Source organism: Stegostoma tigrinum, chromosome 24, assembly GCF_030684315.1.
Source record: "Stegostoma tigrinum isolate sSteTig4 chromosome 24, sSteTig4.hap1, whole genome shotgun sequence".
NCBI lineage: Eukaryota > Metazoa > Chordata > Chondrichthyes > Orectolobiformes > Stegostomatidae > Stegostoma > Stegostoma tigrinum.
This window is the reverse complement of record NC_081377.1, coordinates 45,671,345-45,690,676: the sequence shown is the minus strand read 5'-3', so window position 1 is coordinate 45,690,676 and position 19,332 is coordinate 45,671,345. Positions and strand designations below refer to the sequence as shown.

Below are 19,332 nucleotides of genomic sequence, written 5' to 3'. Positions count from 1 at the left end.
GGGCAGGGGAAATGTGCAAGTCCATGAGGAAGGGCATCATCACCCTCATTTACAAGAGGAAGGGGGAGAGGGAAGAAATTAAGAATTGGCGTCCCATTTCACTATTGAACGTGGACTACAAAATCCTGGCCAAGGTCATAGTCAACCGGGTCAGGTCTGTCCTGGAGTCGGTGATTCACCCTGACCAAACCTGTGCTGTGCCGGGCAGGAAGATCGCTGAGAGCCTCGCGCTCATCAGGGATACGATCGCCTACGTACAGGACAGGCGGGTGGACACCTGCCTCGTCAGCGTGGACCAGGAGAAGGCCTTCGACAGGGTCTCTCATGCTTACATGAGGGACGTCTTCTCCAAATTGGGGTTCGGGGAGGGCATCCGCAATTGGATCCGGCTGCTCTGCACAAACATCGTTAGCGCAGTCTCGATCAACGGGTGGGAATCGGACAGTTTTCCTGTTAGATCTAGAGTTCAGGCAGGGCTGCCCGCTCTCTCCTGCCTTGTTCGTGTGCTGCGTGGAGCCCTTTGCCACATCCATCAGGAAGGACGTGAGCCTGAAGGGCGTGACTATCCCAGGCAGCGGAGGCCTTCAGGTCAAGACCTCCCTGTACATGGACAATGTCGCCGTCGTCTGCACCGATCGTCGGTCGGTGAGTAGGCTGTTGGGCGTCTGCGGCCAGTTTGAAGTGGCCTCGGGTGCCAAAGTCAATATAGGTAAGAGCGAGGTCATGTTCTTCGGGATCTGGGACGACCGCTCCTTCATCCCTTTCACCGTCAGGACAGACTACCTGAAGGTGCTGGGTGTTTGGTTCGGTGGAGCTGGGGCGTGCACTAAGACTTGGGAGGAGCGTATCACCAAACTGAAGCAGAAACTGGGCAGATGGACGCTCCGGTCCCTCTCCATCGCGGGTTGTCAGGTGCGAGGGGCTTTCGGTACTGTTGTATGTGGCCCAGGCCTGGCCTATTCCCTGGACCTGCGCTGCTGCGGTCACCCGGGCCATCTTCCACTTCATTTGGGGGTCGAGGATGGACCGGGTCTGCACAGACATCATATACAAAGACCTGGGAAATGGGGGAAAGGGCGTACCGAACGCCACCCTCGCCCTGACGGCTACCTTTGTGTGCGGCTGCATCAAGCTGTGCGTAGATCCTCAGTACGCAAACACCTAGTGTCACTACTTACTGAGGTTCTACCTGTCCCCGGTGTTGCGAAGGATGGGCCTGGTCTCATTGCCGCGGAACACTCCGAGTAGTTGGACCGTCCCGTACCACCTGTCCTTCGTGGATAAATTTTTGAAAGGAAACACCTTTGACCACAAGGCCGTCAGGCAGTGGTCAGCATGTAGGATCCTCGAGACCCTTCGGGAAAAGGAGAAGGTGGATCCCGTCGTGTGGTTCCCCACGCAGACTGCCAAACTCGTTTGGCAGAATGCCTCATCGCCAGAACTTTCAAACAAGCACAAGGACATTGCTTGGCTGGCAGTGAGAGGGGCTCTGCCAGTGAGATCCTTTATGCATGCCCGGAATCTCTGCACCACCGCATGCTGCCCCCTGAGGTGGCTGCGGGGGGGAACGAGACTGTCGATCACCTCCTTCTGGAGTGTGCCTATGCGCAGGAGGTCTGGAGGGGGATGCAGTGGTATTTGTCGAGGTTCGTCCCGAGCAGCTCCGTGACACGGGACTCCGTGCTCTACGGGCTGTTTCCGGGGATGCACACCGAGACCAACATCAACTGCGCCTGGAGGACCATCAATGCGGTGAAAGACGCTCTTTGGTCTGCCCACAACTTGCTGGTCTGCCAGCTGAAAGAACTGACCCTGACCGAGTGTTGCAGACTGGCGCACTCCAAGGTCCAGGACTACGTGCTGAGGGACGCGCTAAAGCTTGGGGCAGCCGCCGCCAAGGCCCGGTGGGGAAAGACCACCGCATGAAACCCCTCGTCCAGAATAGAAACAAAGGGCCCTTTCTGGTAACTGGGCCCAGCTGGCGCCTTCCCCAACTGGTCAGGCAGCCAACGGGGACTGTGCGGGGTGATGACTGCCGGGGTATTTTCTTTGCTTTGTTTTTTTTCTTTGTTTTGTTTTTGCCTTTAGTTGGTGTACGTACCCCCGGGTAACCGGGAGCGCCTTGCATGACTGGGTAGGTGTATAAATATGTTTTATTTTTTGTACGTTCTATGAATAAAGTATATTTTTTCAAATTAAAAATAAAGGTGACGAAACGTCTGAAAACTAACCTTCCAGCTCAGCGAGCAAACTCACAGCCAGAACCTCAACCTGAGCTACAAATCTTCTCAAAACTCACTCACAGGAACGTAGTTTTCACCATTCCGTCTGCTATCTACAAGTAATACTGTCTCACCCTCCAGTTCAGCAGCAGACTATTACTCCACAAAGTATTTAACCGTTGGTCCGTACCTGTCTCTGGAATCTAGAAATTTGTAGTTCACATCTAACTTTAGCAGCAGAAAGAGACAGCCCCATGGCTCTGCTATCAGGATACAGGCTCAGGAGGGGTTCTGCCATTGAGCTGCTCTCGGTCAGCGCCGTGAATAATTCACACAACATCACTGTGCCAGCAGTGGGAGAAAACCAGCTTGTGGAATTAACTACATTGCTGGTTGGAAGAGCAAGCATAGAGATGGTGGGCTGAATGTTCTTGTTGTGTGCTTGAGGAGTTTATGATTTTACATGATTTCTGGATCTCCGCTCCAGAATGCTATCCAGTGATTCTTGCTGGAAGAATATCAGAGAAGAATATAAAACAACAATATTAATACTGCTGATCCTGAGGATGCGTCTATTCCATTACTGATACCTTGGCAAAGGTGAATGGTTGGTATTGCTCAACCTGAAGTGTTCAAGTCACATTTTTATTTTCTTTTTCTTCAGGCAGGGCATCCTTTCCAGCAGCGATGTGCCAGTTCAGCTTATTCACATGCCAAGCTGAAACAAGAAGCACCCGTCTTCCTCATCTTCCTGGATTGCTGCTGGCAGATGACCATCCAATTCCCTTGCTCATTTCAGTTTAATGAGCGCTTCCTGATCACATTGTTTGAACATGCCTACGCATCCTGCTTTGGGACATTCCTGTGTAATAATGAAAAGGAACGGTAATGTACGAGGAAATTATTTTACCAAACTCCACCTAATGTGAAGGTCATTGTCAGTGAATCATCGCTGAGTTCTTTACAGTAGCAGTCTGTGAAATTATTCTATCAGGACTTAGTTTCTTTAGGTCAAATTTCATTCAATGTTTCCAAACTTCGAAATATTTTGAGAATCAAAATATTGAATCAAATAAATATTACACAACAGTAGATAGCTAATATAATCCATTCAGATAAGCAGAAAACTGTGAATGCTGGAAGTCTGAAAAGAAAAACAGAAATTGCTCGAGAAACTCAGCAAGTCTGGCAGTATTAGTGGAGAGAAAGCAGAGTTAGCATTTCAGGTCCAGTGACCCTTCTTCAGAAGTGATGGTAGCTAGGAAACGCTTGGTTTTTACGCTGGAGAAGGTGCAGGGAGAGGGAAGGAATGAACAATCGGTGAAAATGGAGCTGAGAGGGAAAGAGAAACAATTGGGCAGAAAAAGAAGTGGGTAAAGGTCAGCCTTGGAGAATGAATAGCTGCTCATGGGGACGTCAGTGGCTGACAACAGGTTGTTTGTGGTAGAAGGCATGTGATGACAATGCTTTGAGTGTGGTGCTTGGGATAAGGCCATGTGAAAAGGTGCTCAGGCCCTAAAATTATTGAATTCAATATTGAGTCCAGAGGGCTGCAGCATCCCCAAGTGGAAAATGAGGTGCTGTTCTTCCAGCTTGTGCTGAGCTTCCCTGGAGCCAGCTCATGGAATTAACTACATTGCTGTTTGGAAGGGCAAGCATAGAGATGGTGGGCTAAATGCTCTTGTGTGCTGGAGCAAGCCAGAGACAGAGATATTGGTCAAGGAACATGATGATGTGGTAAAGTGGCAGACAGTTGGAAGCTCAGGGTCTTTTTAGCAGGTAGAACGCATGTGTCCTGTGAAGCGGTCACACCCTCTGCATTTAGTCTCCTGATGTCTCACTTGTATCCCAGATGGTTGGGGAAATTCTCAGAAACCTGCCCCTGCTTTGCAGTGGTGACAGTTCCCTTCATGCCTGAAGTCTCCAAGATTTCAAATGATGGTGAAGATGGGAGATATAAAATGCATCAGTTGTCATGTTCCAAAATTCTCGAGACTTGTTGGGAAAGCCGCAGCAGAATGGTGCATTGCAAATGTACCCCTCTACTCCAGAAAGGAAAGAACCAGAAAGCAGCAAACTACAGGCAATTTGCCTCATGTCTATTATATACAAAATGCCACAATCCATGATTAAGGAGGTCATGGAAGGACACTTAGAAAATCATAAGGCAGAGTGGACATGCTTTTGTGAAAGGGAAATTGTGTTTAGCTAATTTATTAGCGTTCTTTGAGGAGGTAACGGTTAGGATAAAACCTGTAGAAATTGTGTGTTTGGGTTTTCAAAAGCATTTGATAAGGTGCTCCATCAAACATTCCTGCAAAATAACAGCTCATAGTGTAGCAGTTGAATGTTAGTGGGAGCATTCTGGACCCATAACTCTGAGGTCGATGAATTAAAAGCAGAGGTGTTACCCATTGTATGGTGGGTAGCACCCTGGCCTGTTAATCAAAAGGTTTAGTGTTCAAGTCCAACATCAGTGACAACATCTAGAGGATTAGTTAGCTACCAGCAGTCAGAGAGTAGGGATAAATAATTCATCTTCAGGATGGCAAGATGTAACTAGTGGAGTGTGACAGGGATTAGTGCTGGAGTCACGGTTACTCAGAATCATTACAAATGACATGGATAAAGTGACAAAATGTGTACGAGCTGTGTTCTGAAGAAGAGTCTTATCAGACTTGAAACATTAACTCTGTTTTTCTCTTCACAGATGCAGCCGGACCTGCTGTGTTTCTCTAGCACTTTCTGTTTTTATTGTGTATGAAATATACATTGACTGGTAAGACAAGGATAGGTGAGAAAGTAAGTTGTCAAGAGACATGAAGAATCTACAAAGGGATTTGGATAGATTCAGCAGTTGGTTAGATTTTGGCAGGTGACATATAATGTGGAAAAATATGAACTTCCCAATTTATCTGGAAGAATAGAAAATAGAGAAAGATTGCAGAACTCAAGTGTAGAGGGATCTTTTTGTCCTAGTATGTGAATGAAAAGAAGTTAGTGTACAGATGCAGCAAGTGATTGAAAGGCAAGTGGAGTGTTGGTGTTTACTGAAAGGCTATTAAGTGTAAAAGTAGGGACATGTTGCAACAGGCCCTTGGCATGACCACCTTCAGAGGACAAGATACAGTTTTGTCTCCTTGGCTATAAGAGAGGATTTAAATCCATTAGGATGTAGTTCAGAGGAGGTTCACTTGACTAATACCTGGATGAAGGGGCTAGCACATGAGGAAAAGTTGAGCGTGTCCATTGCAGCTTAGAAGAATGAGAGATGATCTTGTTGAAGCAAATAAGATCCTGACAGGACTTGACAGATTGGATGTTGAGAAGTGGGTGAGTGTAGAACAAGGGGACACTATTTAAATGTTAGGACTCTCCCAAGACTGAGATGATTAGAATTGGATTTTTCTCCCAGAAGCTCGTTAATCTGTGGAATTCTTCTCTCCATACAGCAGTGAGACTGGATCATTGCATTTACTCAAGGATGAGTTAGACTGTTCCACTACCCAGAAAAATCATACTTCAGTGACAAGACTGTGGAGTTGTTTCATTTTAAATTAGGCAATCTTGAGATCTATATGACATCGAACCACAAAAAATTCTTGGTGGAGACCGAACACGTTGCAGCAACAAGCAACATTTCATTTTCAAATGGACAGTCAGTGGGGCCAGGAGGAATATGATTGCTCCCCTGATCTTTGTAATGAATCCCTGGCCTTTCTTGTCCAGAGCCTTCCCTCATTGCTGCCAGTTACCAGCTTTTCATTCACACTCTCTGTCTAGTCTGAGCCTCATGGTGTGAATAGGTTTCTCCTGCTACGTGAGGCTCTTTAGCATCAACTCTGAGGTCCCTCCTCCCTGTCAGTTGTGATGGGAAATGATGCTGAATTATTCAGATAACACCCCAAGTTAAATAGCCTGGAACTCACTGAACTGTCTGAGAAAGATCATTCCTGACTGCCAACCACGCCCCCCCCCCCCCCCCCCCCCCCGCCATGTCCCAGCTAGAACTAACTACTAGTGCAATCCTATCATTGAATTAGCAGTGACATTAAGTTGTGCGTTTCAATTCTACTTCCTCTTTAGGTTCAGGAAAAAGCTCTAATTTCAAGTAAATCCCACTAGCATGGAACTCAGATTTGTGAAGTTCTGATTACGTGCAACAAATTACTTCCTTAACTTTGGTATAAACTGGCCAACCATCAAAAAGAAGCAATTTCCACAGAAGTTAAGACATTGTAACCAGAAGGCTTGCAAAATCCAGCGAGTGAGGGGCTGGGTATAGTTTTTAATAACAAAAGGGATCAGAATTTGCCTTTGGTTCTTAATATAATCTAACAGTTAACAGCATTAGGGCTTCAGATTTAAGTACAGTGTGCACGCTGAGGAACTTCCTCCTAGAGAAGTGAGCCAGTTAGCCAATATGCAGTCACGTGCAGTTATACACCGCTTGTCCCAACGACAGGGTGAATGCAGACTTTTGTTTTCCATACTTGGGTTTTCTTTTACTGTTGTACTTGTTGTGTAAGCAATCAACATCGCATTGCAAGTTCCAGAGCTATAATTTAGCCAGGTTGAAGGCTAGCTTTAAAGGATCCATCTCGATGGAAGGAAGAGGCAAAAACACCAAAAAATTTTTGCTTTTCTGATTCTTGTGTAATGCATTGGCTGTTGCTTCTCCAACTGCATTCTCAAATAAACATTTTATTGGGAGTTTTAAATTCAGTGATTAATGTGACTCTGCCAGAGGGAGAGAAAACTTTTAACTTCAAACTAAAGTAAGATTTATGGGGTTTATTTAAACAGCATATGGGAGAAGACTTGGGAACTCCCAATTATATGTTAGCTTCCACTATCCATTACAGTGGATAATTGCATATAATGCAAGTCTTTTCCTTTTAAAATGAGCTGGTTTTCTGGTGGGAGAAGTCATTATGAACACTTTCACATTCTGACGAAGGAAGTCTCTCCTCCAGTTGTTCAGAAACAAATCAGCGGATTTTGATTCTTTTGCTTTGACTGAGCATATTATTTAGACTTCAACCATTTTAAGAATGAAAGAGGAAATGGTCACATCTTCAAAGCAAGTTACTTCCCCACCCCCCCCCTCCCCCCCCCCCCCGGGAGATTCAGCACATTTCAAAATGTTCTCATTCTGCAAACGTGGTTTGTAGACAGCTGTAGCTGAGCTTGTAGCAGCAAGAGATCATTGCAGTTTCAGTCAGGCCTTTAATGCAGCTGTGCTTCTGTTTTATTTGGCAAGGATGTTACACAGAGGAGGCTTCACTATGTCTGTTTCATAAATTCTAACACACTTATATCTGAATATTGTGCTTCTGATTCCGACTGCTGACGATATTCATCCGGACAAGTTAGGAGAATTCCAGAGGCTGGATTTGGCCAAAAGGAATCCCCTAGACTATGAGTTTTTCACAGTAATTCACCACTTACAGCAAACTAGTGGGCAAAAGGAAATGTTAAAGGTTCGGTGTATATAAACATGTGGGACTAGTGGAGTATGTGGTGACATGAATCAATGATATCGGGTCCTATGCTGCAACTGACCTTCCAGAGATGACATTTCCTAAATCCCAAGATTAACCATCAAAGGTTTAGAAGACTGATACTTTCATTAGCTCTGTGTCAGAAGTGAGAAAGATGCTTAAAGATTTGAGGCCAGTGTCGGAATACCCCTGTCGATGTAAAAATCTCTTTAGTCTTCCCTGTCTTTCAGAAAGATCACTGTGGTCAACACAAGGATGGGGTTGTCACTCAGAGTCATAGAGGCATACAGCATGGAAACACACCATTGCTTCCAATTATCCATGCTGACCAGCTTTCCCAAACAAAACTCGTTCCAATTATCTGCGTTTGGCCCACATCCCTGTAATTTTTTCCTATTTATGTACCTATGTCTTACCAACTTAATAGAATTCTTTGAGGACGTGACAAAGTTGATTGATGAGAGAAAGGCTGTAGATGTCATATACATGGACTTCAGTAAGACGTTTGTTAAGGTTCCCCATGGCAGGCTGATGGAGAAAGTGAAGTCACATGGGGTCCAGGGTGTGCTAGCTAGATGGATAAAAAACTGGCTGGGCAACTGGAGACAGAGGATGGTAGTAGAAGGGAGTTTCTCAAATTGGAGACCTGTAACCAGTGGTGTTCCACAGGGATCTGTGCTGGGACCACTGTTGTTTGTGATATATATAAATGATCTGGAGGAAGGTGTAGGTGGTCTGATCAGCAAGTTTGCAGATGACAGTAAGATTGGTGGAGTAGCTGATAGTGAAGGGGACTGTCAGAAATTACAGCAGAATATAGATAGACTGGAGAGTTGGGCAGATAAATGGCAGATGGAGTTCAATCTGGGCAAATGCGAGGCGATGCATTTTGGAAGATCAAATTCAAGGGTGAACTATACAGTAAATGGAAAAGTCCTAGGGAAAATTGATGAACAGAGAGATCTGGGTGTTCAGGTCCATTGTTCCCTGAAGGCGACAACGCAGGTCAATAGGGTGGTCAAGTAGGCATACGGCATGCTTTCCTTCAATGAGCGGGGTATTGAGTACAAGAGTTGGCAGGTCATGTTGCAGTTGTATAGGACTTTGGTTCGGCCACATTTGGAGTACTGTGTACAGTTCTGGTTGCCACATTACCAAAAGGATGTGGATGCTTTGGAGAGGATGCAGAGGAGGTTCACCAGGATGTTGCCTGGTATGGAGGGTGCTAGCTATGAAGACAGGTTGAGTAGATTAGGATTATTTTCATTAGAAAGACGGAGATTGAGGGGGGACCTGACTGAGGTCTACAAAATCATGAGGGGTATAGACAGGGTGGATAGCAAAAAGCTTTTTCCCAGAGTGGGGGACTCAATTACTCGGGGTCATGAGTTCAAAGTGAGAGGAGGAAAGTTGAAGGGAGATATGCGTGGAAAGTTCTTTATACAGAGGGTGGTGGGCGCCTGGAACGCGTTGCCAGCGGAGGTGGTAGACGCAGACATGTTAGCGTCTTTTAAGATATATTTGGACCGGTACATGGATGGGCAGGGAGCAAATGGACACAGACCGTTAGAAAATAGATGACAGGTTAGACAGAGGATCTTGATCGGCGCAGGCTTGGAGGGCCGAAGGGCCTGTTCCTGTGCTGTAGGTTTCTTTATTTCTTTGTTTCTATCTAAATGTTTTTTTAATTGTTGTATCTGTAGCTGCATCTACCGTTTCCTCTGGAAGCTCATTCCACACATTGAACACCCTTTGTGTGAAAAAGTTGCCTCTCCTTTCCCTTTTTAATCTTTCTCCTCTCACCTTAAACCTATGCTCTCTAGTTTTGAACTACCCTACCCTAGAGAAAAGACCTTTGCTGTCCCTCATGACTTTATAGAGGTGTAAATAAGGTGAATAGCAAAGGAATTTTACCTAGGATTGAGGAGTTCAAAGCTACAAGGCATAGGTTTAAGGTTGGAAAGGAATTTAATTTGAGATGATGTGTACAAAGGAAGATTTACTTTGTGATAATTGGTATTACCCATGATCAAACTTAACATAGTATCACATAAGAAGCAAAGGTGAATTAGCAGATTCACCTGGGTCCTCCATTATAAATTGTGATTTGGTTTCCAAGCTAATCAACACCAGATTTTGCAGTGAAGTGAGTGAGTGGGATTCATCAGCGCTGTTATAATTATTGGATCCTGCTTCTTCAAACTTGCTTCACTTGTAAATTGGAAGATAACTCTCTGCTGTATTAGATTAAACCAGTCAGCAAAAGATATAAGAAAGTGTGGAGCTGGATGAGCACAGCAGGCCACGGAGCATTGTGCTCCTGAGATGCTGCTTGGCCTGCTGTGTTCATCCAGCTCCACACTTTGTTATCTCAGATTCTCCAGCATCTGCAGTTCCCATTATCCCTGAGCAAAAGATATAAAATAGTGGCGGCAGAAGTACTCATCTTTGGAATATTTTCCTTTTTGTTTGTAGGTTTACCCTGAATGTGAAGGAACAGACTATTTCGATTTGGAGTTGGATGAACCGACCTTGTGAGCGAAAGCAATACATTAATCCTCTGTACGAAAGAAACAACTTCGCCATCTGGCCTTCCGTAGCTCCACAGAGCTTGCAGCTTTGGCAAGGTACATGGGACTCGGGTCTTCAGCGAAAGCTGCTAACCAAGAAGCAGCTCCCCTTTATGTCAGGCCCTCCTGACCCATCGATCAGCTGACACGAAAACAAACCCAAACAGGCAGTGTGTGACCTGACCCAGATTTTAGACAAGGCTTTAAACAGAACCTGCTTTCCCTTTCAGGTTCAGGTAAAGCAGCATAGGAGGCTATTTTGGAGAACTGTGGACTCCTCCCCAGTATTGTGGCGAGTATCTTACCACCAATACACAGAAACTGGTCATTATCACATGGTTATTTGTGTTAGCTTGTCGCGAGCATATTGGCTGCTGCATCTCCTACATAATAACCGAGACTCACCTTCAAATTGTTTCATTGACTTTGGGCTGTCTGCAGGTTATAAAATGTTGTGGACAAATACACGTTCCATCTTTCTCTCCTTTTCTATTTCTCCTTCTCTGTCTCTCTTCATTTCACCATCTCCCTTTCCCTTTGCTTCTTTCTATCTTTCACTCTCTCCTTTGATGCTGCTGTTTAGAAGACTGTGAGAGGAGTTGGATCTTGTCATTTCCCCATGCGGAGCAGAGATGGCTAATGCTCAATTCATTGCCATTCAAAAGTTGAAATGTTGCAAAGTAAACTCACGGGGTTTTATTAACGGGAGTTGAAATTCTCAGGGAATTGAAGAGATTTGTAGTTCTGTAACAAGCTTGGAAACTCAGCACAGCAACTAGGCCAGGGCCAGAAACATCAGGACTGTTGACAAATATAATCCACATAGGAAGGTGTGAGCAGTGACCACACATCAGGATGCTGTAACTGTGTTAATACAATTGTAGAGGACACTCACTGAGAGCACATACCTCTGGCAGGCTGCCTTAATGCAGTGATAATACAGTTGTACAGCTCTGTCCAGCCTTATTGTGTCTCTGAAACTGCAAAGATGAAAGAAGAAATTGTTTTATTCAGAACTTCCATCTCACTGGAGGGGCTTCAAGCCTAATCTAGTCCAACAACCTGCTCTGAAAATTCTCTTTGGATGCTGGCGTCTGAGATAACACAGTATGGAGCTGGAGGAACGCAGCAGGCCAGGCAGCATCAGAGGAGCAGGAAAGCTGATGTTTCAGTTCAGGACCCTTCTTCAGAATTCACATTTGGATGGCTGCGACAAATTCTACCCAGCCGCTGAGACATTCCGGGTAAAATAACCCACAACATTTTAAAATGTAGATGTTGTCATAACTATTTTAAAAATTCCAGGAGTTGGATTCATATCTTATCAAAAGCCAACTAGTTCCACCTTGGACCATACCCTATCTACATGCCAAGTTTTGCATTTTTTTAGAATGTATTTTGTTTTGACCAACAAACTGGAACAAAAGCATGACCATTGTCCAGTGATTACAGAGGGAGGATTGTCCAATTGAATGGCTGTTTATCACAGTATATCATGCATAAAATTGTCTAATATTACATTCACTCTTATCTTTGAGCTTCCTATACAATCTACTTTTTAAAATCTTGATTGACCCTGCAATGTACGTGTTTCAGTTACAAATCAAGGCCAAGCAGCCAACCAGCTCTGTATCTGTTCTTTGCTCTCGCAATGTTGCCCTGATTTCTGTGATTTCATGTTGGGCTTTGTGTGAGACAGTTAGCTCCCTTGACCAGATGACTAGAGATTGATGCCAATGACAGGGTGCCTTCTTAGAGGATACCCTCCTGGTCCTGCCCCACAGTGTTTGTTAAGTGGTGCCTCTCCAGGTACATGCAACTCCCTGCAACCCCCCTCTCTCTCCCTCTCTCTCCCTCTAATGGAGCATAATGCTTAATACTGGGTGAGGAGGCATACATCATGATTCTGTGACACTATAAGTTAAGTGGTGTTGCACTTAGATTTGGAGTCCTTGATTTTGATGCTTTGCACATCCAAGCTACCACACATTGTCCACAACTGTTCAGGTAGCACCCTCCCCATACCCCTCTGCCCACCAAACTATTATCCAACTCCTTAGAACCTCCACCCACCCACCAGAACTTCACCTTTGGGTCCTACCTGAAGAGTCGAACAGCCCAACATTCAAAGCGAAGGCTTGACTCTTGGGATCCGGCAACTCATGTAGTCTCTGGTCAGTCAGGAGCCCTGGTCGGGGCTTGTGCTCAGCACCAATTCTTCGTCCAGAAACTGCTGCAGACAAATATCTTCCACAAGAACATGTCACTATAAATATGGCAGTGACTTCTCAGGAAAGGTGCTAGAAACTAAAGATAGAAGAAAGTGTAAGTTTGAGAGTAAAGGATAAGCATATTTTTAAATATCTGAATGAGACAAAAAAAACCTCACCATCAGCCAATTGATAAGATAATCAGAGATCCTTTCAGACTGCACTCCATTCCAAACGCACTGTGAAAACTGATGGAGAACCCCTTGATGGCATTTAAGGTACAGACAAAATGTCAGGAATGAAAAGTATTTGACCGGTGATGCTTTTGGATAGAGTAAATGGCTTGAACCTGGAATGCACTGCTTGAGAGAGTAGTAGAGACAGATTCAATCTGGACTTTCAAGAGGAAATTGGATGAAATACCCAAGAGAAAATATTTGCATTGTCACAGGGGAACCAGTGAAGGAGTGGGACAAGCTAAATTTGCACATGTAGACTTCCGTATCCCACCCTATTAGATGGTTATTCCAGCAAAGTATACATACTTTTACATTGCCTCATCAACTAGAAGCAAGGCATCTCGTTCATTATGCTTTAGAGTCATTATGGTGCAAAAGTTGGCTATTCAGACCATAGCATCCATGCTGGAGGATTTCTCCTGCTACACTATTGACAAAAGGCCAAAACGACAGAAGATGCTACTCAAAAGTGAATAGAATGAATGGGCAAAATAAAATTTGAAAGTTAAAGACACCGTGATAAAACGTCAATATCAGCTTGATGAAACTATGACAGCACAAAACATCAGACAGGAAATAAAAGGAACTGGAGGTGCTCCTGGTTAGCAGGTAACTGAGGAAAACTGAGGGTAAGGAAGATACAATGGAGCTCATTGAACTTTAAAGAATAAACTCTACAGGAAATCAGTGAAATCTATTGGTGTGAAAAAATGACAAACTAAGAGACTGGTGAAAAAATAACTAAACTGAAGGAAAAGCATTTAGAACATAGAACATAGAACATAGAACATAGAACAGTACAGCACAGAACAGGCCCTTCAGCCCACAATGTTGTGCCGACCATTGATCCTCATGGATGCACCCTCAAATTTCTGTGACCATATGCATGTCCAGCAGTCTCTTAAATGACCCCAATGACCTTGCTTCCACAACTGCTGCTGGCAACGCATTCCATGCTCTCACAACTCTCTGCGTAAAGAACCTGCCTCTGACATCCCCTCTATACTTTCCACCAACCAGCTTAAAACTATGACCCCTCGTGCTAGCCATTTCTGCCCTGGGAAATAGTCTCTGGCTATCGACTCTATCTATGCCTCTCATTATCTTGTATACCTCAATTAGGTCCCCTCTCCTCCTCCTTTTCTCCAATGAAAAGAGACCGAGCTCAGTCAACCTCTCTTCATAAGATAAGCCCTCCAGTCCAGGCAGCATCCTGGTAAACCTCCTCTGAACCCTCTCCAAAGCATCCACATCTTTCCTATAATAGGGCGCCCAGAACTGGACGCAGTATTCCAAGTGCGGTCTAACCAAAGTTTTATAGAGCTGCAACAAGATCTCACGACTCTTAAACTCAATCCCCCTGTTAATGAAAGCCAAAACACCATATGCTTTCTTAACAACCCTGTCCACTTGGGTGGCCATTTTAAGGGATCTATGTATCTGCACACCAAGATCCCTCTGTTCCTCCACGCTGCCAAGAATCCTATCCTTAATCCTGTACTCAGCTTTCAAATTCGACCTTCCAAAATGCATCACCTCGCATTTATCCAGGTTGAACTCCATCTGCCACCTCTCAGCCCATCTCTGCATCCTGTCAATGTCCCGCTGCAGCCTACAACAGCCCTCTACACTGTCAACGACACCTCCGACCTTTGTGTCGTCTGCAAACTTGCTGACCCATCCTTCAATTCCCTCGTCCAAGTCATTAATAAAAATTACAAACAGTAGAGGCCCAAGGACAGAGCCCTGTGGAACCCCACTCACCACTGACTTCCAGGCAGAATCTTTTCCTTCTACTACCACTCGCTGTCTTCTGTTGGCCAGCCAATTCTGTATCCAAGCAGCTAAGTTCCCCTGTATCCCATTCCTCCTGACCTTCTGAATGAGCCTTCCATGGGGAACCTTATCAAATGCCTTTAGTTGCTTATTATTTTTGAACACTGTCTCTGCAGACATTAGACATCTTTGGGTGAAAAATACTTAAATAAATGTTGAAGAACTTGCCAAAAGTTGGTTCAGCAGGATATGTTGACATGAGGCAGACGAATGAGATAGCACAGAAATGGAAGTTTTTAACTTCCGAAATGTTTCTTTTCAAAGACCAGAGAGCAAGAAGCATTGTAATGATTAGATACAAACAATGATCTAAAATGTTATACGAATCAAATTCAGATGAGATTTCTTGTTCCAGATGCTTGGCAGCCTTTGAAACAGTGTCTAGTGCTGCTGACTGTGCAAAGTTGTAGAAAGAAAGCTGATGAAGAAATTGTAACTGCATCAGTACAAAAACCACAGCTGATCATTATCAAGCCTGAAAAGGGGAACTTGACTGGGTGATAATATTTCTCAAAAACTCAAATATCTTTCCTTTTGTAACTCAAGAGTTTTGTAATCTTATTATTTCAAATCTAAATACTGCAGATGCTGGAAATATGAAATAAAAGAAAGAGAAAATGCTGGAGAAACTCAGCAGATCTGGCAGTATCTGTGGAAAGAGAAACAGAGTTAATGTTTCAAGTCCAATATGACCCAATAGAAGAGTGTTCTGGAGAAGTCATATCAGACCCAAAATGTTAATTCTATTTTCTCTCTGGAGATAACGGATTTCTCCAGCATTTCCTCTTTTCATTTGTAATCTTATTAGTTTATGCATTAGTGGGCAAATTAATAAAATAAAATTCAGAGGGGTAGGTTTGAATTGTTTTATTCACCGATAATAGGTTTAAAACAGTAAGTTAGTATGTGAAGATTATTTCAAGTATGTATAGGAATAATACAAATACTATTAATAAATACATTTATATTTCAATAACTTTATCAATGCAATGGAAAAACAGCAGAAAACAACCTCATAGTGGTTGGAAGATAATTTAAATTCGCTTGTACATTTTCAGCCTTGTTGGCATTGGACAATTGGGCTCCTCTCAAACAATGAAGCTGCTTTATTCATGTTGGCACTTCTGGCTGGTGTTTACGCTGCCAAGATTAATGAGAAATCCAAAGTAAACTGCTATCCCATACAGGATAAAGCAGAAGTCCAAAGTCTAAAGGAAGGAGCTACAGGAGCACATTGCAAAGAAGAGGAGAAAATGAAGAGAAAGAAGAAAGAAGGAAGATCATGAAAGATGAATGAATAAGAGTAATGAAGTCGTGTACATTGGAGATAGAATGGAGGAAAATAATAGTGAAAGATGGGAGAGTAGTTGGGAGGAACATGAATATAAAGGAAATTGATGGAAGCAGTAATAGGTGGATAGAGAATGAGTAAATGTGAGAAAGGGAGAAAGCAGAATGAAGGCAGGTTTTGGAATAAGATAACAAATTGCTTTGAACATGGAGCTGGTCCAGTTCGACACTCACCTTAGTGACACCTTCTTTTGTTTCAGGTTTGTTCCTGAGATGGAATCGATCACCAGAGCATCAGAATGAGGCTTGGGAGCAGATTAATCACATAATGGAATACAGCAGGAGAAAAACACATCCAACAAGTACAGAACTATCTGCTCAATGGGAAGACCCTGCTGGACTCTAGGAGCTTTCAGCACTTAGTATTCGGAGGCCACTCTCAATTTGAATGATTTTCAGAACTTTACAGCCTCATTCTTTCAAGATCACAACCAGCTGGAGGGATATAGAAAAGACCCAACTCTAACTCAGACCATTCGCCCGCAGAGATCAGCGAAGGGAACTGAGTGGAAAAGAGAGAAGGAGGGAAAGTAATTTCAATCTGATTAACACAATGGTAGCTGAATAAAAGTTTCAGAACTTTATTTGTTACTTTATTATTCGTGCTGCCAATATGAAAATGATTAATCAGCTGGGAACTCTTTGCAGTTTACAAGATATTTTCCTTATTACAGATCACTCTGCCCTTAGCTACTTGTTATTTAGTCATGTTTGCACATTTACTAGTTTCCATTCTGAAGTAGGTACTTGATTAGGGCAGAGTTATGAGCAGCCAAGCTGATTGGAGAGTCTGTGATAATGGGAACTGCAGATGCTGGAACAGATGCTGGGAACAGCAACTCATATTCCGCTTGGGAACCCTGCAGCCCAATGGTATCAATGTGGGCTTCACCAGCTTCAAAATCTCCCCTTCCCCCACCACATCCCAAAACCAACCCAGTTCGTCCCCTCCCCCCACTGCACCACACAACCAGTCCAGCTCTTCCCCTCCACCCACTGCATCCCAAAACCAGTCCAACCTGTCTCTGCCTTCCTAACCTGTTCTTCCTCTCACCCATCCCTTCCTCCCACCCCAAGCCGCACCTCCATCTCCTACCTACTAACCTCATCCCACCTCCTTGACCTGTCCGTCTTCCCTGGACTGACCTATCCCCTCCCAACCTCCCCACCTATACTCTCCTCTCCAACTATCTTCTTTTCTCTCCATCTTCGGTCCGCCTCCCCCTCTCTCCTATTTATTCCAGAACCCTCACCCCATCCCCCTCTCTGATGAAGGATCTAGGCCCGAAACGTCAGCTTTTGTGCTCCTGAGATGCTGCTGGGCCTGCTGTGTTCATCCAGCCTCACATTTCACTATCATTGATTGGGGAGTCTCTCCTGTTATGGAGCTGAATCAGTCCACACCATTCTCCTGAATACTATTTTTCAAATATAGGGATAGCATTGTTAGTAACATAACTTAACAATTTTGTTATAGTTTTGAAATACTTTTGTCCTGAAGTTATTCATGGTCAGAGTTTTTTTGTTTGAATTGACAATTTCTCTTGTATTTACACATTATCAACAAAATTGCTTCAGTTTACGCAGAGAAGCTCAATAAGAGACTCTATTCAGATTACAGGATAATATTTCAAATACACAGCTACCTAGATAATGCGAACATTTATTTCCCTCTGTAACGAGCAATGATCAAGAGTGGAAATGTATATTGTAGGTGTTTGGGATTTTTGGCTCTCAGTGCTTTTGTTTTAAAGCAAGAGAAAAGATATGAACCTTAATCCTGGTTTACTGTCTCAGTAAGTAATAATGTCATTGTATTTTACCAAATGTTGCATTTTAGTTGAAAATCTTTAGAGTTCCAGAATTTAAAGAGTCAATGTTATGCCATCCAGTGTTGGTAATGAAGTACTGCAATAATATTTTGTGTGGTTGGTTCAATGGATATGTGCCTAAACTTCGTCCACCCAATTCAAACCACAACCTCTTATGCCGAGCAGATACTGATTTGAAGAAAGCAGAGAGTTTGCTGTATATGTTGTTAATATATTTCAGGAAGTAGAATGGTAACAAGTGTAGTTTGTTTCACAACATACTTAGTAACATTACACTGAATACATTCTTCTTCATTCATAGAATAATCAATATATTACTGCAGAGATAGTAGGAACTGCAGATGCTGGAGAATCTGAGATGACAAGGTGTAGAGCTGGATGAACACAGCAGGCCAAGCTGCATCAGAGCAGGAAGGCTGATGTTTCGGGCCTAGACCATTTTCTGAAGAAGGGTCTAGGCCCAAAACGTCAGCCTTCCAGCTCCTTTGATGCTGCTTGGCCTACTGTGATCATTCAGCTCCACACCTTGTTGCCTATAATATCTTACTGCATGCCACTTCTCCAAAAGCGAGATCTGCGTTTTGCAAAATGACTGAGAAATTTTGTGTTCATGAGATGAAGAGAGTTTTATTTCTTTAATGAGATCAGTATAGAATTGTTAATTCTACACATTTAAAAAGTTTCAAAACATTTATATTTGTGTAAAATCAAAATTTAAATAAAGTTTATTAGTACAATCCTCCTTTGTAATATTGCATTTGTCAATATACAGTCCTTTGGCTGTTAGGGTAAAGTCATTCTCATCCTACTCCGTTGTGAGAGAGAGAGGGAGAGGGGGAGAGATGACTAGTGATAGTTTAACCTGAGGACCACTGTATCCCAGGCAAGGAAAGAGGTGGAGAAGGAGAGTCCTTCATGGTAACTTCAGCAAACACATTCTGTCGGAATCACTCTACATTGAGAAACAGCCATCCATCAAACTGAGCTAACTGTATCAAGCATTTAAATACACTTCAATTCTTTTCAATGTCATTTCATTTTATTAATTTCCAATTTGGTCACATATAATGGAACTGAAATGAGGAACAGTTTTGACAAATTTGACGACAGTAGATGTCACATCATTGTGTTCACATGTAGGGCATGTGTAGCCGAGAGAGAGTGAAGTTTGGAGAAGCGAGTGAGGAAATACATGGGGAAAGGCCCAACCGTCTTTCCACATCCCAATTCCACACACTCTCCACAGTTTCCTCAGTGAATCCCATGAGCAAACTTTCTGAGAGACTCTGTACTTTCACTAGACTGAAATAATCAAACTTGAAGAGGATTAATTACTTTGAGTAAGGGTATCTGGGATAGTAATCAATGTTAAAGCTTGGCTGTAGTTATTCAGTTAAGAAGCTCAGTACGTTATGTCCTAAAAAAATGGAACAGAATAGAATATTCTTTATTGTCACATGTACCCATGCACAGCAATACAGGAGAACAGTGAAAAGTTTACAGTGTCACCCCACATGGGCCCATGGTAGGTACAAAGTACTCACTTACAGTTCGAGGATACAAAATAGA

General features: G+C 43.5%; 1 protein-coding gene across 5 annotated transcripts in view; it reads left to right on the top strand.

Moving 5' to 3' along the window:
* The window catches only part of LOC125465166 (myotubularin-related protein 9-like), a 72,118-nt gene extending 53,967 nt beyond the window's left edge, over nucleotides 1–18,151 (top strand). For all 5 annotated transcript variants that reach the window (XM_048558373.2, XM_048558374.2, XM_059654419.1 and 2 more), the window contains 3 exons: nucleotides 2,887–3,107; nucleotides 10,202–10,353; nucleotides 16,132–18,151. In XM_048558373.2, the coding sequence (XP_048414330.1) occupies nucleotides 2,887–3,107; nucleotides 10,202–10,353; nucleotides 16,132–16,277 (519 nt within the window). In that variant the 3' untranslated portion in view covers nucleotides 16,278–18,151. The remainder of the gene's footprint in view (nucleotides 1–2,886; nucleotides 3,108–10,201; nucleotides 10,354–16,131) is intronic.
* Nucleotides 18,152–19,332: the final 1,181 nt, after the last annotated feature.